This window comes from Sphaeramia orbicularis, chromosome 9, assembly GCF_902148855.1.
Source record: "Sphaeramia orbicularis chromosome 9, fSphaOr1.1, whole genome shotgun sequence".
In the NCBI taxonomy this organism is placed as follows: Eukaryota; Metazoa; Chordata; class Actinopteri; order Kurtiformes; family Apogonidae; genus Sphaeramia; species Sphaeramia orbicularis.
In genome coordinates this window covers 53,488,922-53,514,524 of record NC_043965.1, presented here as the reverse complement: position 1 = coordinate 53,514,524, position 25,603 = coordinate 53,488,922, and the positions used below count along the sequence as shown (strand labels likewise).

General features: G+C 40.5%; 2 protein-coding genes across 2 annotated transcripts in view; one reads left to right on the top strand and one right to left on the bottom strand.

The window, feature by feature from the left end:
* Positions 1-20,687, top strand: part of kank1a (KN motif and ankyrin repeat domains 1a) — a 103,479-nt gene extending 82,792 nt beyond the window's left edge. The window contains exons 4-12 of the mRNA XM_030143257.1: positions 3,885-4,070; positions 7,069-7,177; positions 7,436-7,657; positions 9,192-9,279; positions 10,388-10,607; positions 13,684-13,826; positions 15,375-15,575; positions 19,624-19,722; positions 19,814-20,687. Coding sequence (XP_029999117.1) covers positions 3,885-4,070; positions 7,069-7,177; positions 7,436-7,657; positions 9,192-9,279; positions 10,388-10,607; positions 13,684-13,826; positions 15,375-15,575; positions 19,624-19,722; positions 19,814-19,876 — 1,331 coding nt within the window. The 3' untranslated portion in view covers positions 19,877-20,687. The remainder of the gene's footprint in view (positions 1-3,884; positions 4,071-7,068; positions 7,178-7,435; positions 7,658-9,191; positions 9,280-10,387; positions 10,608-13,683; positions 13,827-15,374; positions 15,576-19,623; positions 19,723-19,813) is intronic.
* Positions 20,688-21,750: 1,063 nt separating this feature from the next.
* Positions 21,751-25,603, bottom strand: part of LOC115425635 (cilia- and flagella-associated protein 157-like) — an 8,749-nt gene continuing 4,896 nt past the window's right edge. Inside the window, exons 5-9 of the mRNA XM_030143298.1 lie at positions 24,167-24,288; positions 23,708-23,885; positions 23,001-23,161; positions 22,198-22,302; positions 21,751-22,092 (exon numbers count right to left, since the gene is read on the bottom strand). Of these exons, the coding sequence (XP_029999158.1) occupies positions 22,236-22,302; positions 23,001-23,161; positions 23,708-23,885; positions 24,167-24,288 (528 nt within the window). The 3' untranslated portion in view covers positions 21,751-22,092; positions 22,198-22,235. The remainder of the gene's footprint in view (positions 22,093-22,197; positions 22,303-23,000; positions 23,162-23,707; positions 23,886-24,166; positions 24,289-25,603) is intronic.

The window sequence follows — 25,603 nt, the reverse complement described above, 5'->3', positions numbered from 1 at the left end:
CCTTCTTACTGAGGTTTAAGCAATGCTAATAATAAAACAGAAAAGAGACCATAGTACCAAATATTTCATGGGAATAATACCTTTGTTTCATATTTTTATGGCCTTATTTTTTTTTTTTTTTTCTTTTAAAGCAAACAACTTGTATATTTTTCTATATTTCTCTAAGTTTGTACCAGCTCTTCGTAAATTCCAACATCTGAGTACAGTTAAGATGTATATTTTGCAGTTTCTACATTATTTGTGTAGTTTTGGAATTGACTACATCACAGAATTTTACAACATGTTGGTAGTAATGGAAGGAGAATGAGATCATTCCAATTGATAACTGATCCCAAATGATCTGATCTATCAGAACTGTATGTGTTAGTTTCTTTATTGTTCCAGCATGTTTTTCATTTATAACGGTTGCACATTGCAAACAGTAATGTCAAACCCATGCATCTGTGCTGCTGGAAACTGCCTAGAGTCGTGACACAGACATTTCTAAGGCGTGGCTTCATTTCACAAAGTGCTAGTTTCCATGTCTGTAAAACAATCACTTCAAAACATCAGAAATATGCTCAAACTACTTTCATCATAGCCTAGACTTAAATTCCTCAGAAAATAACTGTGTATGTGATGCTCTATGTATGAGTGCCCTTGTTTACAGACCAAACAGCATGTTTTTGTTGTAACATTAGTAGTAGTCTGAGCAGAACTTACTTTGACTAAGAAAACTTGAATGTAAGTTAATGCTGGACAAATACTGCCATTCTATTGAATTCATCCAGGATAGTGATCCATAATCAATAATGGAGTTGATAAGAATCAGACAGACCAGCACAAATAAATACTATCAATTCCACTCCCCAGAAAGTAGTGCATTTAATATTCTAATTACATTTGATCAGTTTTCAATTCTAGATTTCTTTGTAGCATGAAAATAAGGTAAGTGTTTGATCGTATGTTCCCATCGTGTCCATATTGTGGGAAATGTATGTCAGTTTGGTAGCTCACCGGCCGATAGGCCATGAGCAATGATTTTTAGATTGATCGTGTTTGGTTTCCTATGATGTCTGCTCTGAAGAAGTTAGTGGGTGTTGTGTTCACTCCAACACAACAGCATTTCTCCTTCCACACAGATGCTGCAAAACACCTGAGGGTCCTGTGATAACTGGCTTATCACAGGATCATATTAATGGTCATGGTTATCATATTAATGGTTTTAGGCTAGTTAGAGGCAGTCACAGAATAGTTTCCAAGAGCTAATACACAAACAGCCAAAACAAAACACTAGCTACCAAACCAATGGTGATTGTATATTTAGCGCCCATGAGGCCATTGAAGACAGAGTCCATAGTGTGATTTATTTTCTCTTTATCTTCTATGGCTTATTGCACAATGACTACATCAATGCAACATTTTTGACTCAACTTAAGACTTGTGTACTTCAACACTTGGCATTCTACTCTTCAGCAGATTAATTTACCTAGTTGAAATAAATTGTCTAAATTTCCAAAAAAATTGTCTTTTTATTTTACTTTTCTCAGATCGCATGAAGAGCTTCCAGGACCAGACTTTAAAAATTAAGTTCTCCAAACAGTAATAGAGTCTGTGTTACAGATTCAAAGCAATTTAATTGTTATTCAGAGGGCTCTCTTGGTGTCTGGCTACCTCTAATAACATTTTTTCAAATGAACAAATGAACAGGTCATATGAGGTGCAGTCATTAGAGTCCAGTCTGTAGCAGGGACTTGTGGGTATTTCATTCACACATGGGGTAAAGATAATCCTGATTGGAATGGACAGGCCAAAGTTATCTCTGAGCCTGAAAAATGCGATGGGGGCTTTGGACACAAACCAACAATGAGCTCATTTCTTTTGAGAGCCAGTTAACATTGCACCAATTGGCCACTTGTTGTTTTTTGCGGAACGCTCTTCCCTCACTAACACCTCCCCCATGTATGCTGATTTATGGCTCCTTCTGAGTTACATAACCCGTATTCACGCCGCCTGGCACATGAACGCAGGCTGATTGTCTACCTTGTGTGTGAGCTTGTTTCTCCTCAGTTGTTAGTCTCGCTTGGAATAAGCAACTTTCCAGCTCTAGTTCCTGTCAAAGCAACTAATTTTAGTCTCACCGCAGCCCTTGAACATGAAGAGCACAGTTGAAGTAGTTGCATATACAGAGGGGTAAATGTGCTTTTAGTGAACATTTTAACATCATGACATTATTCACTGACAGTATTTTGTGTATTAGACCCAATGTTGAGTATACTTGTCTGTCTGATTTGTTGAAATGTAGTTTTTCACACTAAAATATACTGTGTGCAACTTCATATTCAGTCTAAATGCACAAATTTGTGAAGCTGTGTAATGGGAAGGTATTGAGTAGTTTTAACATCCTTTTCTAATGCATTACTCCCACCAACTTTTTAAGTGAAACCACAGTGAATAGTTTTATTAGAACTATTATTATCAGGAGAAGTAGTGCTAGCAGGGTGGTGCAGTGCTTAGCACTGTCGCCTCACAGCAAGAAGGTCCTGGGCTCAATCCCACCACACATTTCTATTAAGGTTTCTATTAAGACATGTATCTTAATATGTTAATTGGTCAATATAAGTCACATGTAGGTGTGAATGACATTTATCCCCATATGCACTGCTAACTTCCCTAATCATCAACAACATTGCTTACTAGGAGGTGGTGACTGTGTGCTGCAAGTGAAGCATATGCGAAATAACCTAATTCTAACAGAAAACTATTGTGTTAGATGTTACCATGTCAAGACTGTTTAAGGATTTGACATATACTCCATGAACCCTTACTTCATTACATACTGCTAGTGTAACTCAGTTACATTAGCTAATGTTTGCATTGATTCAGAATTGTTTTATACAGTTTGTCACCTAGCTTTCTAATCAACCCAGCTCAGGGGTCACCAATCCTGGTCCTCGAGGGCTACAATCCTGCATGTTTTAGATGTTTCTCTCTTCCAGCACACCTGACGGTCGTTATCAGACTTCTGCAGAGCTTGATCATAGGCTTATCATTCGAATCAGGTGTGCTGGAAGAGGGATACATCTAAAACATGCAGGATAGTAGCCCTTGAGGACCAGGATTGGTGACCCCTGACCTAGCTACTGACAAGTAGTGTGCTCATACATCATACAAAGTTAATGTTACCGTTATTAACGTAACAACATGTATTACACTTTAGTAGGTAGCTGAGATTATTTTGTGACATTTAATATTACATGAACAATGTAGTTGGCTAATGTTGACAGTAGCATGAGCTAGAGGACTTTAACAGGGGAAACTTGGTTTTGTTAAACCTAAACATTTGAAAGATACTCTTACTTAGAGCCGGCCAGTACTGGGCATATTCTACTTCTAAAAATTTTGCTTGTTTTTTTTAGTTTGACATCTCATTTTTCCCCAGCTCCACCTTCTTGTGCAAATATGGTCACCTTTGGCTCTAAACAGCAAAGAGGGTGAGGGGCCAAAGTGCCAAAACAGTGAGTGGGTGATGTCATCATGGTGACTAGGTCCTCACTTCCTTCATACAGTCTCCTTCACTTTCTGTATTACTTAATTTCTTGTGACATTATTGCCAAATGTGCATCCATTGGTAGGATTGGAATCACTTCACAGAACCTGGAATTATCAAAACACTCACCCTTGAGCTACTGCCTGAAAACTTTGCCATGTCTACACTTTTGTGTTTGTGGTTCATTCTGATGTTTATATTTGAAGCAAAACTTTTTAGCAAAATGAGATTTCATTAAAACAAATCTGTAGCTACAACACTTTTATCAATAACAAAGCAAAGAGCAGCTCACATGGTCAAACACTTGATTAAAGCTTGACATTTTTTAAGACTGACTTCCCTGTCCTTATTTTAGAGAGCAGTCAGCAGCTCTGCGTGCAGTCGCTATCTCTTCGGACAGAGAGGTCACACATAGAGAAGACTTCATCAGGTCAGACTGCAGTAGATGACCCAACCAACGCAAGTGCACAACGGCAGCAACAGATCAGTGCAGCTGAGCAGAAGAGCCGGATGGACCTGCAGATGTCGACAGCACTACACGGTATTCTAATGTCGAAATTAAAACCGACCAATACACACATCACACACAACACACACAACACATATTTGAAACTTTCAAGGTTACATTTGTTATGTAGAAAATCAGAAATGAACTATCGTTAACATATGTGTGGCAGCAGTGTTTTACAGAAAAGCTGGGATGTACCGTAGGCCTCCACCTCTAGACTGCTGAAGCTCATTAGTCACTACATATATGCTTGACAGTTCTATCTTACAGGGAACCACAGCAGAGTAGGGTGTAGCTCCTGTTGAACCAGCCGAACTCTAACCATGGATAGATTATTTCGCTTAATATCACTTCTCACTACTCACACTAGTTGGCATGCAAACTATTGTAGAGGTCTCCGCCTACATACATACAATAAATCGAGATTTAGATTGACACAATTTCAAAACTCTTCATTCTTCATACTTTTATTGCAGTTTGTTTTTTAAATTTTGTTAAGTAAAAATGTTACGCGTTGTGTGTGTAAGCAAAATTTGAAATGTGGTCATTGATCTAGTTTACTATTGTAGTTGGTTGTAAGTGAATTTGAGCTGATGCACAAGCTCACCTGAATGCCTGTGCTTTTGCAGATGTATGTGTGGTTCATGTGTAAACCAGGCAACACTCAGATCATGGACACAAACATGGGCTGTAACTCGAGGAGCTCCCTCACGCTGCTCACACTCCCACCTGTCAAAACAGACCAAACACGCTCAATGGCTGTAGCTACTGAGTGTACACACACCAGGGTCTACGCAGGATTCTACAGTGCATGTTGGGACCTGAACGCACGCTCTGTGTTGTCCCCCAAAGCAGTAAAAGAGGCCCCAGCCCTGCACTGGGGCAAGTCTTGGCAGATGTGCTGAACACTTTGGCTGTCGACTGGTATTTTGGTTTTTTAGGCCTGTACTTAAAATGACTGAGATACTTGAGGGTTTGGGGAAACTTCCAGTGCCTTGCTGACAGATGGCTTTAGAAAGAACATGAGACAGACTGTTTTCTTCAGTACCAAAAGTCTTGGTCATGTCAGAGGACTTCAGTAGACCACTTAGGCGTTTGAAGTTAATGTAATCAACTAGACAGGTTTACATTCGCAAGAGAAGTTGATGATGGGGAATTAATAAGGAGAAGAAGTGTAATTAACTGCAATTAAAACTTTGTTTTAGAGCATGCTTTGGAATAAGTCCTCTGATTATGTGCTTAAAAGTCCTATACAGTTCCTACAATAAAATACAGAGGCCTAATACAGTAAAATTTAATAAATAAGACTACATCCCAAAGTATGGGCTTAAAAGTAAAATATGCAAGGTTTTCACATGCTCCTGTGCTTTGAAGTTTGAACTGAAGTCTCTTTGGTGTTGGGAACTTCTCGTCATTGATTAACTCCATTCTAAGCTAATGGTAGCTAGTGTTATATACTGTTGCTGCTGTAGAAGAGCAGAAGAGAGGTTCTGTAGATCAAAATTGAGGTAGCTAATGTGTGGCGCTGGAATGTGATGACATTAGTGAACTGTATTACTAAATTATGGTCTGTACCCTGATCTACAGGGTGTATAGATGACATGGGTAGGTTCTTACATGAAAATCTGTATTCTCACTCTACAGTTCTTCAGCACTTCTCTTCTGCTGCTCTACAGTAGCAACGGTAAAACAGTAGCTTCCATTAGCTAAAAAATGGAGTTAACAAAGGACCAGCTCCAAGCACAACACAGACTCCAACACAAAGTTCAAGTACATGCATACAAACATTACAGAGCTGCAATTTTTTTAAGTACATTTTGTTCATATTGATTAAACTGATTTACCTAAAGGTAGGTACAGTAGGTATAGTAACAAAGGAGGCAACTAAGACAGTGTTTAGCTTAAAAATACAGTCTGCTAATATCACCAGACAACCAGTGCCCAGCCAACACACTCTAGCGATAACTTTATTTAAGTACATGAATCAAAATACTTTACTAATCCCAGGGGAAATTGGTGTAAAATGATGGAAGTGAGGCATCCATGGTGATGTGGTTGAAATCACTCGAGATCTCACTGAATGCATGCCAGGTGACGCACGTGGACTATATTGAACTGGCCCGGTACAGTCACATGTTGAACCTGTAAGGATATTAAGTGTCAGACTTCTTTTAACATACATTGTGCGGAACTCCTTAAACCTCAGCTGAACAAACTAAAGTCATATAAACCATGACCACAAAAGGGTTCCTGCAGGGTCTTAAGTTTACAATCTGCATTTAATACCTTAAAAAGTCTTCAAAAGGTTTTAAAATTGTTATGGGAGGCCTTAACTTATGTTGTCATTAACTTGTTCACTGTGTTGTGTTTAAATGTGTCGGGGAAATGTCCAATCTACAAAGAAAATAGCGTTATTCTACTCAGTTCCACCTGTTCCAACCTGACAATTTATACTGAAATTAGGAACCAATTATTGTTCATTTTATAGCCCCAGGTGAGAAATTACTCGGAACGGTGGAAATCGAGGCATTGGGGTAAAGCAATACATTTTGTTTAGTGTAATTTTTATTTTATTTTTGTTTTGTTTTTTTTTTCATTTCAGAATTACATAATTCTTTTCCAACGTCTAATTTGTGTTTTAGACTTAAAATGACTAGCACTGTGACTGTTTTAGGTCAAACATAATTAAAAATCCTTTCAAAAGAATCCCAAGATTATAATATTTACTATACATTATAATCATATTTGCATGGTTTTTCTTTCCTCATTTTCAGTTTTATGTTTTAAAACCAGGGATAGTCCTGAAAATTTTGGAATATACCAAACACCTAAAATTACTAACTATTTACCAGATATGAGTGTGAGGCACAGTTTATTTGTAAATGAAGATTGAGAAGATGTTCTTGTCATAAACACGAAATCTTACACTAAATTTAGTTGAATTCTAACATTTGTTTTTAGGTTATTCTTTTCTGGTTCATCACACAATGGCACTCTGTGTGAAATGTGTTGTGTATTTTCTTCTCCTCAGGGCAGCCGTGCAGTCAGAACACCCTCAAATCCATCATGAAGAAGAAAGATGGTCGGCCCGACTCCAACGGCACCAAGAAAAACCTGCAGTTTGTTGGAGTCAATGGCGGGTGAGGCAGAAACAGAACTGCATCTCCAGTGTGAACTCAAGTTTCCATTATGAATATTTTAAGTATTTGATATCCGTCACTGCTCTGAAATGTGATCTTTGTACAAATTGTGACCAAGGTGTTTTAGCAAATAATTTCAGTGCAAATGATATAAAACGGACCTTTTTTAATGTGTTGGGCATGATGTTTGTGGTATTTTTCTGTCACTGAACCTGAGACTTCATTTTCTTGTCCTGTGGTCGCCCCCTTGTGGCCTAGGTATGAGACTACATCAAGCGACGACTCAAGTTCAGAGGACAGCAGTTCATCCGGGTCCGATGAAGAGGAAGAAGAGCAGGAGGAGGAGTATGGAAAATCAAAGGAGGGATACAAGAACGTGGATAGAAAGGGTACCAGGGAGGAGATCCAGCCTGAGGGAGCCGAGGACATGGACACGAAGGACGGAGACACAAGTTCAGAGAAACAGGAGACAAGAGAGAGGTGAGGGCCAGCAAGTAAAGACAGGTGGACATTTGTAGTGCTGAGGCAGTCAATAAATCTGAACTCATTTAAAATAAGTCAGTGTAATAATTTACCTGGGCCAAGTAGAAGGTTTTCCCTGCTATAGTATTAAATATTTTTGAGACTTTGCCTGTTGGTTGGACGTGTTTACTATGTGTCTACTATATAGTAACACCAGGAATTCTGTCCGTCCCATCATCTGTCTGAAGTTTTTGTCCAACTGATTTTTCAAAGATTATTTACCAGATTCTTTTCAAATTCGACACACATCTTCTGTACCACTAGGAGTAGTGGACAGTTTTATGGCTGAAATAAAATTTTTTGAATTTGTTTTTTTTTTTTTTTTTTTTTTTTTTTTACAAATTTTTGAATATTTCAACTCTCTTGAAGATTTCTTGAAGATTATTCAGGCAGAAAAAGTGCCGTCAGATTGAAAGTTAAGACTTGAGCAGAACATTGTTCGTCTTGGTTTGACTGAACTACCCAAAAAGGACAGTAATTTAGTTTAATGTAGTTAATAATTATCTTTAATTTGAAATTCAAAATGAATTCCTGGGTAGGCAGGGTATCAGTGAGCAGGAGGGGCAAAGCGTTGTGTGGCGGGATGGGGCTATTAGTAAGCTCTGCCTTCTTTTTCGCTTGTTGTATTAGTAGTGGGTCTATTATAAATAAACCTGTGTCCCTAATAGGTCTGAGTATGGACAGACACTTGGTGCATACTGGTGGGCTGGACATGGCAGGGGTACAGACAAAAGCAAACTACTACTACAACTTTATCTTGGCTCCAAATCTAGTTTTCCAGATGGAGTTGATTTCGACATCAAAGTGTAAATGGAAACAAACCTAGTGCACAGTTATTGTTACAAAAACACTGTGTCTGAATTGTTTGAAATAGTTTGAACATACTTTCTAAAAGGAAAGTGACTTTATTAATGCAACTAGGATTTATCAGTTATTTGCCATTTTAAAACTTTACCGAATCATTTAATGAATGGAATTTTTTAAATGTTTCACTTCTAAGAGAGTTGCTGCACTACAGCATGTTTTATTGAGCTTCATACTAAATTACATAGGATAGTATGTGGTGAAATGCATCATAGAAAGTGTTACTGTTTCTAAAAATCTACAAGTGACTATTTATGTTATCACACTGATATATATGGAAGACAATCAATCACTATTAATCAGATGTTTGAGACCCTCCTGATCTTCAAACTGAGTCTGTGAAACCTCGCTTATTGTGATGGGCAATGATGCTGTGATAAAACTAAAAAGTCTCACAATAACACAAACTACATGATCAAGCAGGTGGTTCTGGGAGGTAGAAAGACCACTTATATCAGTGTTTGTTTTTTTTTGTCCTTTGGGCCGTTCCTCTGGACATGTCAGTGAACATCTCCTGTGTCACACATCTTCACTCCTTTCTCACTTTTCACTCTCACATGATGAAGCACTTATATGAGAAGTCTGTGTTCTGTTGTTGTGTTTGTGTTGTTGTGATGTCCCTCTAAAGGCACGAGCTGAGTGAGAAGATGCTGGCTGCATGCAACGTTCTCAAATGTCACCTCAGTGACTCAAAGGCTGTGAGCAGCAAAGACCTGGTGAGGACGCTTCGCTTTGATTTTATCTGGAGCAACCGCTATGAAAATTTGTTTTAAAAAAAAACAAAAAAAAAACAGTGTTTAGAGACAAGTTGGACTCACTGGGGACTGAGGTGGAGAGATGCACACTGAGTTAGCTAAAAGGACATTTGAGAAACCCAGATCATCCTCTTCATCACAGTCTAACAAACCAAAGAAGCAGCTGCAGTGGATGACCACTGACTGAAAGTTCAAGAAAATCATCTACTGTCATGACACTCTACAATACCGTAGACCGATTATTATTTGTTGAATTTTATTTTCATTTTTCTTTCTTCTCTTCACTTGAGCTGATAAGGGATAAATAATCTTTATCTGTATGTTGCGTATCAGTGGCGGCTGCTCGTCTTTCAGAGGGGGAAGCTCATTGTCAGCTTACATAAAACAAAAAAAACAAAAAAAATGGTCAAGTTATTTAAACATAAATTCAGCCCTCTGTTCCTTTTTAAGAAAATGGTCAGTGACCTTATCGTACCAAGTAAACAAGAAAATGCTGAAATTATGTTAAATTGAAACAAGGAAGTACAATGAGTGTGTTTTATTTACAGGGCAAGAAATGAACAAGTAATTTCGTGGCTCCATTCACCCCCAGAGACGCCAGGCATCCAGGGGCGGGACAACATCGTGGCATTTATCCAGTTACCGTCCCCGGATGCCTGGCATCTCTGGGGGTGAATGGAGCCACGAAATTACTTGTTCATGTCTTGCCCTGTAAATAAAACACACAGTCCCTTTGAAGTCCATGGACGCCGAGCGTCTACGGGCAAATGCATTGAACGTAGATCGTATGAGAAAACAGCGCAACGGGAATGTATGAGAAGTTAACATCGAGTCCACTGATTTGTGATAAAGCTGATTCTGAACAAACTCGTCCTTGAGATGAATGTGTTCTAACACATTTGTAGTCAATGAAATATCAACACAACCGTACATATTTAACCATTTAATTTTTGTAATTTTAGGGGAAGCCGAGCTTCCCTTGCAGTCTATGAGAAATCGCCACTGTTGCGTATACTCAGGATTCCTGCACACCACGTTGAGCTTGACCATGTTGCTTCTGTCTCCACAGAGAGCCTGTCTGAACACGGTCCAACATGAGTGGTTCCGAGTGTCCAGTCAGAAGGCTGCCATGGCGGCCGTGGTGGAGGACTACCTAGGAGCCTTTGGGGCCGTCTCACCGGCCGTACTGCGTCATATTGTCAATATGGCAGACGGCAACGGCAATACTGCACTGCATTACAGTGTGTCCCACTCCAACTTCCAGGTGGTGAAGAAGCTGCTGGATGCAGGTGAGGACTATTGTAAATCTGAATGAAAGTGGAAGATGACAAGTTTGAAGGAGAATAGAAATATAAACACACATTAGGCACTGGTCTCAAAACACATGCATATATGAACCATGCCTGTCCATCTGTTCCATGTGGTTCAGTGTGGTCCCATGAGCACAGGCCTGTGATGAGTGTGACCTCCACTCTCACCATATACTCCTGACTGCTCAACAATCACCTTCAAAATCTCAAACGCTAACTCCATAAGCAACTGGACATGAGGTTTGATGCCATTTCACCCCATTTATGAGACAGAAGACAGAGTTAAAACATTCTGCTGTAACTCATGATGATCCAAGTGAAATGAGCACTGATTATTATTGAACTAATATATATTTCAGGTCCTCAGAGCATTCAACAAGAGTGTAGGAACCATTTACCATAGCAATGCTCTCAAGTAGACCTGCTTTCATTCATCAACTGTATTTTCTGTAGATAATTTTCAAAATAGATGTAATTGTATGTGCTGTTGTACTCCTGAATAGAGTAGAATGGGAAAGAGAATATCAAGATCACAGTTGATAACGCATCATAAAGTGGTGATGAAATGTTAGGGTAATTAGTGTGGGACTGTGGTGTCAAATCTCAGAATGCTGATGTGCAACAGGTTGATTCATACTGCTGTACAAACAAAAAAAGCAATGAGGTAATGTATGGAGAATGCCCTGAAGCATGTAGCCGAAAGAACAATATTATCACACAAAAAGAGTTGAGAATGGTTTAAAATGTTCACTGTATGTGATATTTACCATATATGTATGTTTACAATATAATAAGACAGTTTGAGGTAATTAGGCCTTTAGGCTATAGTTTGACCTGCTCATGAGCTGCTCTGAGTAATAGAAAACCAATGAAGCGAAGTCACCCCCTCCCTCCTATCAGGGAAGGAGGGGAGAAGAAACGGAGTCTCACAAAGGAAATGCTGCAATGGAAGGAGGCTGTCGGTGAACATCATATTCGGGGGAGCCCCACCTGCTTCAGCAGAAGTCTGTGCCAAAACAGTCATGATGGTTAACTCTTTAAGTGCCAGACAGTTAAGGGGCTAATAAGCCTTAAAAGTGCCACAGAATTTGGCCGTTTTTCAGTATTTCGCGTCGTTTTTATAATATTTGAAGAATCCTGCAGGAAACCGCTCGATAACATCTGACCGATTGCTGATTAGATCCAAAACGCACCGGACGCAGCCGATTCATTATTGATCGTAATTTGCATAATTTATAATAATAATAATAATAATAATAATAATAATAATAATAATAATAATAATAATAATCTTTATTTATATAGCACTTTTCATACATTAAAAACTGTAGCACAAAGTGCTTTACATATCAGTTTAAAAATCAGTACCGCCCCCCACACCCACCCACTCACCCGCACACACACACATATACATGCAAACCCACATATACATGTAAACCCACAAGCTCACACATACTTAAGAAGACTGACTGAGCACGGGTAGACCAGAACAAAAATGTACAAGTAAAAGTAAAACATCAGTTTAGGAGGCGCTGTCTCAGGGAGCCATCCGCACCAGGAGGCAGCCGCCGACCCCGGCGACCATGCACCAGCAACACAGCCCCGCATCCCAACTAATGGGAGAGGGCCAACTGGGACCCCCACCCACCAGAAAGGAGCGGACCCCAGTGAGAGAAGGCGCCACAGCCCCCAGAGTCCACAGCCGCCCCCCGGCATGGAGGGCTCCCTCTGATGAAACACCGGAGAATAAGAAACATTAAAAAGATATAAAAATATTATTCGGTCGCGTGACCTCAAATTCCCGTCTGCTTGGTCTCAAAAGGGGGACACAGAAAGAACGTCATCGAAATGTGAGAAAGAAATGGGGGTGGATGGTTTGTTTGTACACAAATGTGGCGTGTTCTCCAAAGCCGATCTGATCGGCCCGTGGCACTGAAAGTGTTAATGAAATGAGCCTTTTCTATATGTGGATAAGGGATAGGTCCGAGCCATGCGGCTCTGAGTAGTTCTGGTGGGCTTCATGTCACTATGAATTGCTCTTGGGTTTTTTGTCAACAATAAATCTCTGTAGTCTTGAATGTTGACTTCTCCTGGTGATTCAGTCAAAGGTCAAGTAGAAGACCCTTTGCGAGCAGAGCAAAGCCCAGTCAGAGACAGAGGCCCCATTTTGATTTAAGAGGTCTATTTCACCACAGGATGACTTGTTTTTAAAGGGCATTTCACATCTACCTCATTTAGTCCAGACTCTGGGATTTTCCAGTTTGATCTGAACCAGCTATAAATCTACCCCACAGATCTAAAAGAAGTGGTCCTGGTCCAGATCAAACTGAACCCTGGGTGAGTTCATGTACAATTTGAGAACACGTTGGGATCGTTTGGACCAATCACAGGCAAGACTTGTTGCAAAAAACAAAAAGACAGAAGAATGGCGTGCTGATGTGAGATACACAGCAGCCCTCTGTAAGGATGAGATGCAGCCCACAACATATTAGGTTTATATGAAATCCAAAATACAGGCCAGTATGTATACATTGGAACAAAAGGTTTGGTTTCCTAAGAACCAAGGAGACCCTCAAGAAAACCCCCAGAACTGGCCTCAGTGCAGTGTGTGGTTCACTGTGTTGTCTGTCCACATGCTGTCCTCGCTGTGTCCATGCAGGGGTCTCTAACGGTTCAACAGAGTGTGATGAGGTCCGGACCACTCTGCTCTAAAACCCTTTTGTGTCCTCTCGCTTTTGTGGTCTTGTTCAGTGTGACAGCAGATCCTCCCCCTGTTCCTACTAGTTCCTCATACACCCCACCCCCACCCCCCCTCTCTCTGGTCTCTTCAGGGCTGAAAAGGCTTCTTTAGGTCCTGGAACACCCAGACCCCTAATGTGACTAACTGAACACCACAACAAGTCCAAGTGGGTTCATTGTAGTGTTTTTGAGTGACAGGAAGTGACACAACCGGGTCATTCAGACTGATGAGGGTTCGAATCCCTCCAAGACCACACACACACCCCACACACAGAAAATACACACCCTCAACCATGACATCCTGTGTGTGTTTCAGATGTGTGTAATGTGAACCAGCAGAACAAGGCAGGCTACACTCCCATCATGCTCGCTGCTCTGGCTGCTGTGGAGACGGCCAAAGATATGCATATTGTGGAGGAGCTGTTCAGCAAAGGTGACGTCAACGCCCGAGCCAGTCAGGTCAGTGACTGAGGTCAGAGGTCAAAAGGCAGCATCAGGGCACCAGCAAACACACATAGAACCATGTTAATCTGGGCTAGTTTACAAATTATCGGAATTAGTTTGTATTGTATTTAGCTTTTGAGGGACTGGTGAGTTTAAGTATAGCTTTTCTTTAGTTTGAGTGTTTCAGATTTTCTGAGGAGCACCTTGAATACCGTGGAATATGGTAAGTTGACAAAAAGGCTGAAAACTTTCTGCTATTCTTTTTCATTTCAGTTCATGATGTACAGTGTTGTGAAAAAGTATTTACCCCCTTCCTGATTTCTTAGATTGTTGCATGTTTGTCAGAACAAACAAATTACAATATTGAGTAAACAAAAACTGCCATTTTTAAATGATGGTTTCATTTATCATGGGAAAAACATAACTAAACACTCCTAGCCTTATGTGAAAAAGTCATTGCCCCCTAACCCTAATGACAGTTGTTGCTGCTAAGGGCAGTAGTGTTTACGATAACTGGCACTGAGTCTTAAACAGTGATGTGGAGGGTTTTTGAGGCCTGTTTAAGTTCAGGCCACAGCATCTTATTTCAATCTGACTGAGGGTCTAGACTTTGACTAGGCCACTCCAAAACCTTTGTTTTGGTTTTTTTTTTTTTTAAGCCGTCCAGACATGGAGTTGCTGGTGTGTTTTGGATCATTGTCCTGCTGCAGAACCCAGGTGGTCATGAACTGATGGCCAGACATTCTCCTTCAGGATTTTCTGGTAGAGAACAGATTTCACAGTTCCATCAAATGCAGCAAATCATAAAGCAGCAAAGCAGCCCCAGACCATTACAGACCACCATCATGTTGGACTGTTGGGATGATGGGCTCTTTCAGAAATGCTGGGTTAGTTTTACTCCAGATGGAATGTGATGGACACCTTCCAAAAAGTCTTGTAGATCATCAAGATGTTTTTTGTCAAATGTGAGACCAGCCTTTGCATGCTTTTTGGTCATTAGTGGTTTCCATCCATCCTTCTGAGGTTTTTGTCCATCCCAGTTCTCTGACACTATTCACTCAATTCTTTTCAGATTTGACACACATGTTCTTTACAAGTGCCTTTCTCTCAATTTTTGCATTTTTTACAATTTTTTAAAAAGGTTTTCAAAAAGATTAAAAGTTAAGACTCCAAATGAATCCCAGGGCAGGGCAGGGTGTCAGTGAGTAGGAGGGATAAAGTGTTGTGACTGAGTGGGGGTATTCATAAGCTCTGCTTCCTTTTTTGCTTGTTTTCTTCATAAATTGTTGAATTGTTTCTGAAGGAGCCTAAACTATTTCCTCTGCATGACACAATGCAAACAGTCAACAAAGCACACAGAGAAGTGAATAGGTTTCCCTAGTATTCTAAATAACAGGCCCAACAGTGGGAACATAAACTTAAAGACTTTTCCAAAAACAAACGGTGAAGCAGAGAAGCTGATTGTCTCTCTAAGGAAGCTTTCTATTATTCCACTCCTGATTTGGTGGTTGCTGTGAGTGGGACTCCTCTGTGTGACTCATGTTGATCTGTGTGGCATCGTAGGCAGGGCAGACGGGGCTGATGCTGGCGGTAAGTCATGGCAGGATGGACATGGTTCGGGCTCTGCTGGCTCATGGGGCCGAGGTCAACATCCAGGATGACGAGGGCTCCACGGCCCTGATGTGTGCCAGTGAACATGGACATGTGGAGATCGTCAAACTGTTGCTGGCTCAGCCCGGCTGTGACGCCACGCTCAGCGACAGCGTGAGTCCGACACACTATTAACTCATCACATACGAAAAAAAATAGAGTTTTTCTGTTTTTAACAGCACACAGCCCAGATTCCTGCACACAGGAGACACTACATCCAAAATTCCTGGTTCTTCTTCTAGGTTCTCCAGGCTCTGGTTTAAGTTGACAACATGCTCCACAAACCCTGTGGAGATGTTAGGACTTGACTAAAAACAATGCATTGTTGCATAATTTTGAATCTGTTATTGTAGTCATTTTTAGGTGTGATTATACTGTTAACATTCCATACAATACTAGAGTAGTCCAAATCTGTTCATGTACATATGGTTGTGAAAATTATCAGACCTTGAAAAGTCTTAGTCACCCTTTCCATGATGCCATGTCTAAAGTGCATTAAAACACACAATACAAACATGTTTTATGAACTATAAGGCACTTGCTGTACTGTATTATCATATTTCTAAGCACTTGTCATGTCAGGTGTCATTTCAGTATGTCAGATATGCTTGTCACTCAGTTTAACAGAATTTTAAATATAACAAAAAATAACGCAAAAGAAACGTAATACATAATAATCAGTTAATACTGTATAATAACTAATGCAATATGTTAAAATGTGTTTATAAAGTCAATTCAGTTTCATTCATATAGCCCAATATCACAACAAAGTTGCCTCACAGAGCTTTACAGAAATTGTTGAATTGATTAAAAAAAAAAACATACAATGAAAATGAACAAACAGTCAAGTAATCAGTAAATAAATGAATGTAAGTGTTCACTTGGAGCTTTACTGAAATGAAATCATTGTTTCATGTGATGTCATAGACTACAGGCAGGTTACACGTCACTGTACGCACATGGATGCTGTTGCTTTTATTAAAACAAAATAGAAGACTATTTAATAACACACTATTAACACATTAGTATGTTTTATTGTAATGTATTATGAATGATCATGGTGATAATTACACACCTCCATATGTTCATTATAACATATTCTAATAATGTTCATATTGCATTTAAAGCAGCGTGTGACTTTCATCACTAATTTTTCTTCAAATGTGTAAAATCCCAGTGTATCCTAATTATCACTAATCCATTAGTCTTTCTGTGCTTATGCACCTGAATCACTTCCCTCATGGAGAACAACTTCAAAGATGACTCCATCACAAGCAGTCCGTTTGTTTACATAACAAACCCAAATGTCACTTGGGCTTCAGGAGGTGTTCAGGGCTGCCACGGACAGTCTGGATGAGTATACAGACACTGTGACCTCATAGATTCACTTCTGTGGGGACAGTATCATACTGACACGCACCAGGGTGAGTTACAACATTGACAAACGCTGGTTCAGAGCTGGACAGACAGCTGAGGCTGCATTCAGAAGTGGGGACAGAGACCACGACAAAGAGGCCAAGTACAGGTTTAGCAAGGAGGTGAAAAGAGCTAAATCACTGTACTCTGAGACAGCAGTTCTCTGCTAACGACTCAGCCTCTGTATGGAAAGGGCCCAGGAACATGACCAACTCCAAGCCTGAAGCCCCCCACGCCAATGATGATCTGAGACTAGCCAACAGTCTGAACGAGTTCTATTGTCGCTTTGATGGACCATCAGGCAGCCATGACGCCTCCACCCACCCCAACATGGACACCTGTTCCCCCTCATCCTGCACCCCAGAAGCCATTTTCACCAAACCCCACTTCACACCTCCACCCCTCCCCCACAGTTACAGCCCTCTCAGTCATGGAAGAGGATGTAAACAGGCTGTTCAGGAGACTGACTCCAGCATTCACGGATGTCTTCAACACCTTGCTGGAGTCATGCCATGTGCTAGCCCACGGCAAATTCTCCACCGTAGTTTCAGTCCCAAAGATGCCAAGGATCACTGGTCTTCATGACTCCAGACCTGTGGCGCTGACGTCTGTAGTCATGAAGTCATTTGAATGCCTGGTTCTGCCCCACCTCAAGACCATCATGGTCCCCCTCCTGGACCTCCTGCAGTTTGCCGACAGAGCCAACAGGTGTGTGGACGATGCAGTCCACTTGGCCCTTCACTTGTTGCAGCATCTGGACTCCCTGGGAACCTTCGTAAGGATCCTGTTTGTGGACTTAAGCTCTGCCTTGAACATAATCCTCCCAGCTCTACTCCAGGACAAGCTGTCCCTGCTGATCGTGCCTGACTGCATCTGCCGATTGATCACTGACTTCCTGACAGACAGGAGGCAGCATGTGAGGCTGGGAAAGACTGTCTGACACCCAGACCATCAGCACTGGAACCCCCCAAGGCTGTGTTCTCTCCCCTCTGCTCTTCTCCATCTACACCAACTGCTACACCTCTGGCCACCAGTCTGCCAAACTGATTAAGTTTGCAGACGACACCACCCTCATTGGACTAATATTGGACAGGGATGAGTCTGCGTACAGGGGGAAGGTGGACCAGCTTGTTTCCTGGTGCAGCATCAACAACCTGGAGCTGAACGCCCAGAAAGAAGTGGAGATAATCATTGACTTTCAAAAAGTATCAGCCTTACTGCCCCCCCTCACCCTGACAGACACCCTCACCATCACCGTGGACTCCTCCTGCTTCCTGGGCACAGCCATCACCCAGGACCTAAAATGGGAGCCAATCATCAGCTCCCTCATCAAGAAGACCCAGCAGAGGATGTTCTTCCTGCGGCAGCTGAGGAAATTCAAGCTCCCAGTGAAGATGATGGTCCAGTTCTCCATGGCCATCATTGAGTCCATCCTCACATCCTCCATCACCATGTGGTCTGCTGTGGCCACTGCCAGGGACAAACACAGACTGCAGCACATTGTAAGCTGTGCTGAGCAGGTGATCTACTGCAGCCTCCCATCCCTCCAAGACCTGTACACCTCCAGGACTCTGGGGCATGGAGGTCGGATCACAGCTGACCCCTCTCACCCTGGTCATAGATTTTTTGATCCACTTCCCTCAGGCCGGAGGCTACGATCCATTAGGACCAGAACCTCATGCCACAGGAACAGCTTCTTCCCTTCTGCTGTTAAACTCTTGAACTCTAAATAACACTATCACCAAATCCACTGCATTGTCACTTTATCCACCAGCTGATTGCACTGTTAATTACTTGCACTATCTGTACAGAACCAGTACCATTAGTCTCATTCAAACCCATTGGTTTTGTCCACACTTTATATTATGTATTTTGAACTTTATCTTACTTTTTTATTCTCTTACTTTTTTATTTATTTTATTTTTTACTGCATGCTTCTTACTCACTCCATGTTCTATGTATGCACCAAACCACTGAAGCAAATTCCTAGTAATTTGAACCCTGTTTACTTACATGGCAATAAACATGATTTTGATTCTGTTTGGAAATTTTGTTCTGAAGTGCATTGTGGGTTTGGGAATTCCATGCAGCTGCAGCAGCAACAAACAAGGAGACAAGCAATGAACCCGTGTCTGCTATCAGGTCAGAAGAAATGGAAGGACTCACTAAGTCCATGGTCATCTTATAATACGGGTGTGTGATGGTGAAAAACAATACTTAGACATCAGGTTCTGACCCAGTAGCAGACACTGCTTCATTATTTGTTGGTTGTTGCTGCTGCGGCTGCATGGAATTCCCATTCCTACAATGCAGTTCGCAACAAAAAGGCCAGAGTGACGTGTCAGTTTGGTATGTAAACAACAGACTGCTTATGATGGAGTCATCTTCAAAGTTGTTCACCATGAGGGAAGTGATTTAGGTGCATAAGCACGGGAAGACTAATGGATTAGAGATAATTAGGATATGACTGGAGTTGGACACGTTTGAAGAAACATTTGTGATGAAAGTCATTAGCTGCTTTAAATGTGCTATAGACAAAAGATTTCATAGGTGTGACCAAAATGGGGATATCTAAAATATGCTGGGTTGGAATGGTAGTGCAGTGGTTACTGTTTAAGTCTGGGGAGTTGACATGTTCTCATGCATGTTAATTTAGGAGCCAACTTTGACAGCTCCAGTTGTAAACATGGAGATGTACAAAATGTTGGGGAAATGACATGTCTTCTACTTCTCTGCCTCTATTCAGGATGAGAGTAATGCCCTGTCCATTGCTCTGGAAGCAGGACACAAGGACATAGCGGTGCTGCTTTATGCACATGTGAACTTCTCCAAAGCCCAGTCACCTGTATGTACACCACACTGTCCAAACCAGTCATTTACACTCACGGCCTCAAATAGACGACAAATATGTCCATGTGTCTGTGTCTGGTTTCCAGGGGACCCCTCGACTCAGCAGAAAGACGTCACCTAGTCCCACCCGGAGGGGCATGTTTGACTAGAAGAGCGAGCCCTCAGCTGCCCATAAACCCTGTGCTGCTATTGGTCCATGCTGAACCATGCCTTAACCCACAGTTTGACGTGGGAACCGCTTCCCCACCACCAACCAATGAGATTTCAGAATCCGCTTTTGCGTGCGCTCAGCTCGGGTCAAGCCCAAAGTGCCCTTCGAATATGAATGTAACCTGCTGGTGCCTCTCATCCAGTCAGAATCCTCCAAAAACCACCAGACCAACATGCAAGTTAACACGACTCAATGCCATTTCTTTTTTCTTATACTTTGACTTTTTTTTTAATTTGACGATTTTTTTTTTTAATTTCTAAAGCTCGATGTTGATCATTCAGGAGCACCAATCATGATTTCTTATTTGTTAATGCATCGTAGACCACCCATTGAGAAGAACTACTTCCTGTATATACATATATGACATCTCTGTGGATGAATGCATCAGTGCACAGACGTGACCTAGACTGGAGAAATTGTACTTTTATACAAATCATTTGTATCTATTTAAAAGAAAAATCACAGTATTTCGACTATTTCCTATTTCTACATAACGATCCATGAAGTTATATATTTATCAAAGTATAGTTTTTAATGCAGATCTATGTATTTCACTGTACATATGTATGGTGGTCAGTAGAGTCTAGTTCTTCCTCTCCTTTGTGTCTCTTGACCGTTTTTCTTTTTCTCTGTCTCTGATGTGTAATATAAGCTGTTTAGTCTTCATCGAGGTACTGACTTTCATCTGCAAATGAAAATTGAAGTGCCTGAGGCAATGCCATATAACAATAAACATCCATTAAAGTGTACGAGTCAGAGTCTTGTCTTCATTGTGAATTACATTTTAGTTTACATGGGTAGCTCTCCATTGGTCTCAAATAAGACCCATATGTTCTCCGTGGTCATCAGCAAAGTGTCTGTACTTGGACTTTTGTCTCTCACAGAGACCAACAGAAGTAATAGAGAAGAGCATCTTTCAAATGTACTCCATGTACTTGACCTGGTCTACAGAAGGGCTGGGAAAGTGCTTTCACTGAAGTTGTAACCACCTCATTAGCTACTGCACTTCACTACCGCTGAGTACGAATTGGAATAAAGGTAACATACTATAGGACGTGCAGTTTAGGTCATGTACAAAAAGGCCCATGTGTGAAAGCTGGTATGCTTTCTGGACTTGCTTGGTGTATTTTCCCTGTGCAGGTCAGCCTTCATGGGATTCTACTGCTCAATGTCTTGTCTTGAAATTGAAGCCACTTTTCCAGGCTTCCCTGTCCATAATATAATGAAAAGGTCTCAGGTTCATCGTAATATTTTGTCTTTTGACTTGACTTTAATATCTACTAGGAACTAGACGCATTCCACCAGCCTTTTCATACCCCTGGCCAGGTGTAGATAGATATACCAGGGAGTCTGTCCATCTGAGATGTTTGTCCAACTGATTTCTATTCACTGATACTATTCACCCAGTTCTTTTCAAATTTCACACATTCTTTACATGTGCCTTTCTCCAGATTTTTGCTTTTTTTTTTTTTTTTTTTAACACATTTTTGAACATGAATCCTCAAAATGAATCCCCAGTTGGGCAGGATATCAGTCAGCAGGAGCGGCAAAGTATGTGACCAGACGAGGGTGTTGGGAAGCTCTGTTTACATTTTCACTTATCACAAGTTAAAGTCAGAATTTGTAAGGAATGTTGACAGTACCTTTTAAGGGCATAAACCTTGGGACCCTAACCCCAACACCAAACAAGAAGTGGCTGAAGAGGAGGAGGAAAGAATCCAACACAACGCTGTTCAGGCTCCAGTTCTAACATCACCCCTAAACCCACCCAAAGAATGAACCCCTAAAAGCAGAAAATTGCCATTTTAGCTTTATTTTTATGAGGAGGACACAGACATTTTGTGTTAGAGGAATTAGAAAAAGATGAAAAAATGGTTAGCACTCCTCTAAGAATTGAAACCATTCATACAAGTAACAAACAGTTGACCTGAGAGACCAAATGTGTCCCAATGTCTATGCATGTTTAGAAAATCATTGGTGAAAATGTGAAAAGGCTGTGCAGTACTGAAGTGTGGAGTCATAAAGGTTCCTCTAACAGGACTTGAATGTTTTCCTTCATTGGGATTCAGTGATTGAGTTGGTAGGGGTTCCGGGTCTGTCGGCTGCCACAGCTGTTTGGTTCATGACCTGGCCGTCGTCTGACTGGACAACTATCTGACTCATAAACATATTCAAAGCAATTGGAAAAAGAAAGAGGTTATGAGGAGTTTAAACATATCTACATCAGTCTGTGAATGTCCCGGTCCTCCAGTAACCCACCTGTGTGGAGGCAGAGCTGTGCTGCTGCTGAGGTTGACTCATCCCAGATCAGCTGGTCTGTTGCAGGCCAACTGGAAATTCACAGACGCATTCAGGTTTCCCTCTCTGTACAGGCAGAAGAAACTGGATTAAGGTGACATGACAACACCTGGAATCATCTTCACCAACTATGTTGTACTTCTGTGGAGTTAGTAAATGCATTTTTCTTAATTTTAAAGCTACTGATTATTACAGTCTGACTTTGCAAAGTAGATGTGCCACCAATGAAACACTCATGATATTTATCACAGTATAATTTTATATCTACTTATAACTTTTATTTACTTTTATTTATTATACTTTTATAACTACCATCATTGTGATATCCAATTTCTTTTACCTTTTGGGTGTGATTTTACTTTGTCAAATGAAGTACAAGATTTTTCAGTGTTTCCATCTTTTTATGAGCTGAGAAAAATTAGCACTAAATCACAACATCAGACTGCAGATATTCTTTTATCTTGTTGAAACTTACACTTTTTGGTCTTGTCTTTCTTGAAGCATCTTGTTACATTTTGATGTTTCACACTTGAGAACAAAACTCAAGATTTTAAACTAGATACAAATAATGATTTTAACAGTTTTTATCAGTATTAACTGACCAAAACATGTCATCGTGGTTACACATTAGGCTATATTACTGTGCCCCACACAACACTAAAAAAATAAAGTGAATTACAGAGGATGACAACACCAAGTGGCAGAACTGAACTGATAAAGCTGAGACACAAATGAACCTCAGTGAGATGGTAGGACTGTGGTACCTGGCTGCTTCAGGATCAGCAGGCTGCAGGTCATTTGTTTGACTGTTTTCAGAGATGGAGTTACTGAGGGTGGGTCTGTCCAGGACCACCAGCAGCTTCTGCATCAGCTGTCTCCACCTGGCAACAGATTTCACCTCCAGTTCCTGATCTCCAGAGTCGTCCTGCAGGAACCACAGTCAACATCAGGGTACAAACCTGGAGCACTGTTCTATCAGAAATATCTCATTGATTCATATCAAAGCCAGGGGTGAGTAAAAACATGATGTACTGTATATTCTACTCATGATGGTTTTCCCAAGATAAGTTAGTGAAAAACTTATTGGCCAATTTAATACAGAAAGAATTCTAACAATTGACATTTGGTCAGGTCTTCTGAGCTGAATGAATGAATGAATGAATGGCATTTCAAGGAGGCAGACATTTACAAAGTTTAATACTAGTGAAAAAACTAAACTTATGTTTAGACAGACATAACCACCATGTCTCCCACTGTGTCTGCAAGTATGACAATAATTTAAAGATGGACCAGAACCATTATTAAATGCTCAAAATAAAATGAAAGCGACTAGAGTGTTTTTACAGGAGCAATATGCGGAATTTCTACTTTAAAATACTCAAAAATTCCCCAAAAGTATCCTAATATTATTGAGAATAGAGTTCTGCTGTCAGTGTATTGTATTACAGAGACATGAATTGAATGTATTCACAGTCACAGGCCGACATGGAGGCTGTGGAGGGTTCACAGTCTGCTTGGAAATGATGACCGCTTCCTGCCTGATGCTCTTCATCTTCCTCCTCCTTCTCTCGTTCTGTAGCTCCACCTCCAGCTGGCTCAAGTCAGTTTTGTTTTTCTTGCACTGTTTAGAAATAGAGGTCTTGTCTTCTCTGCAAGCACAACAGATATACAATGTCATTACTACTACCTGGTCACTGACGTATAGCTCAGTGATACAGCATTTGAGTGCAAATCAAGGGGCCTTGGTTTAAGTTCAGATGCTCCCAGATTTAGCTTTAGAACACTTCTACACAAATACTGTAGCACTAGAAGGGAATTTGATCACTTGAGTTCTGGTGTGTGTGTGTCTGTTTTGTAGTCATCAGTGTTCAAGCACTTTTTATTTCATATGCCATAGAACATCACTGAGCACTGAACAGAGCAAACACACCTGAGTTGGTCGATCTCAGTCAGGACGTGTGAGTGTTTGGTCTGAAGCTGCCGGTGTTCCTCTCTGCAGTCTCTCAGTTCTGTCTGCAGCTGCTCACATTTCTCTGTTAGCTGCTCCACCAACTGAAGGATGGAACGTTTTAATTTTAGGCTAAAAAGATTTGATCAGTTTTATTAAGAAAATCTGGAATTACAATACATAATCCAACTATGACAAACACCGGTGAGATGCTTTACTCTGCTGTAATCGACTGTTTGCCTCTGAGATAAGTGACAGCCTGATGGTGCTGACTATTAGACAAGTGTCATTTTACATAAAAAAATTAAAATATGAATTGTCTCAGCAGGTCTGTGTATCACCTAAAACAAATGGTTTTGTAAAAATTCAGAAAATAGCATTGCATCACATGAAGTGAAACATCACAGTGCTATGTCCAACTAACGAAATACTAAACTCATCAAAATATATGAGCAAAAAAGTAGCAAATTTACACAATGAAAAAGCTCAAAATAATTTATTTTTTGTTGACTTAAATATTATTCGAATACAGTGCAAATGATATTAGAGTTATTGGAAGTGCCTGCTATTAAACCAAAAATGCATGATCCCATGCCACCTCTATGTTATAGGGAGATGACAGAGGAGTCAGCAGTATGTCTGAGAGAGGACAGTTTTAGAGTTTCTGTTTGTGTTTAGGAAACTACATGAGCAATACTGAATCAAATGTTGTGTTCACGACATACTCTTCAAACAATAACTACAAAAATGGAAAACCTATGGTACTTGAAGGTTAGTCGGAGATATCAGGTATGTCTCACTTTGCGCCAAAATATTACGTCTTGTAAGGTAAATGAACATAAGGTAAATAAACAGCATTGTCACTAAGTATTTAGATGAGATGGTTATAATAATCGGCTGCTTATAATAATTAATTATCTCTGGCAGATGTGATCACTATCAGTGATTATCGCTTTGCTTTCTGATTTAATATCTAAGCATTTTCAGCTAATATAATATATAACACACCAGTCTATTGCACAGTCTTGCACCATTTACCTTGAAAAGTCACAAGAAACTACAGTGGTATGCATTGTATGCAAATGTAGTGATTAAATCTACTGGGGAAAAAAATTAATAGCATAATGTGCTGGGTACTTTTTAATCACCCTCAGCCAAATATAGCATAAGATTCTGTTGAAAGTTATTTCCCTTTAATTTAGATTAGATTGTCTTTGTGTAAAACTTATTACATACATATTTATATTTGAAAGTACTCAGATATTGTAACTGCACAAGGCTGTTTCAAGCAAACATATCCCCCCAACAAAGGGGTCATGTCTCCATCTGACCTTGAAAAAGAAGGTCAAGGTCACCTATTTTTAATATTCTTCTGCTCCATGCCAAGATGTGTCCACAGTATAAATTTGGTGTGATATT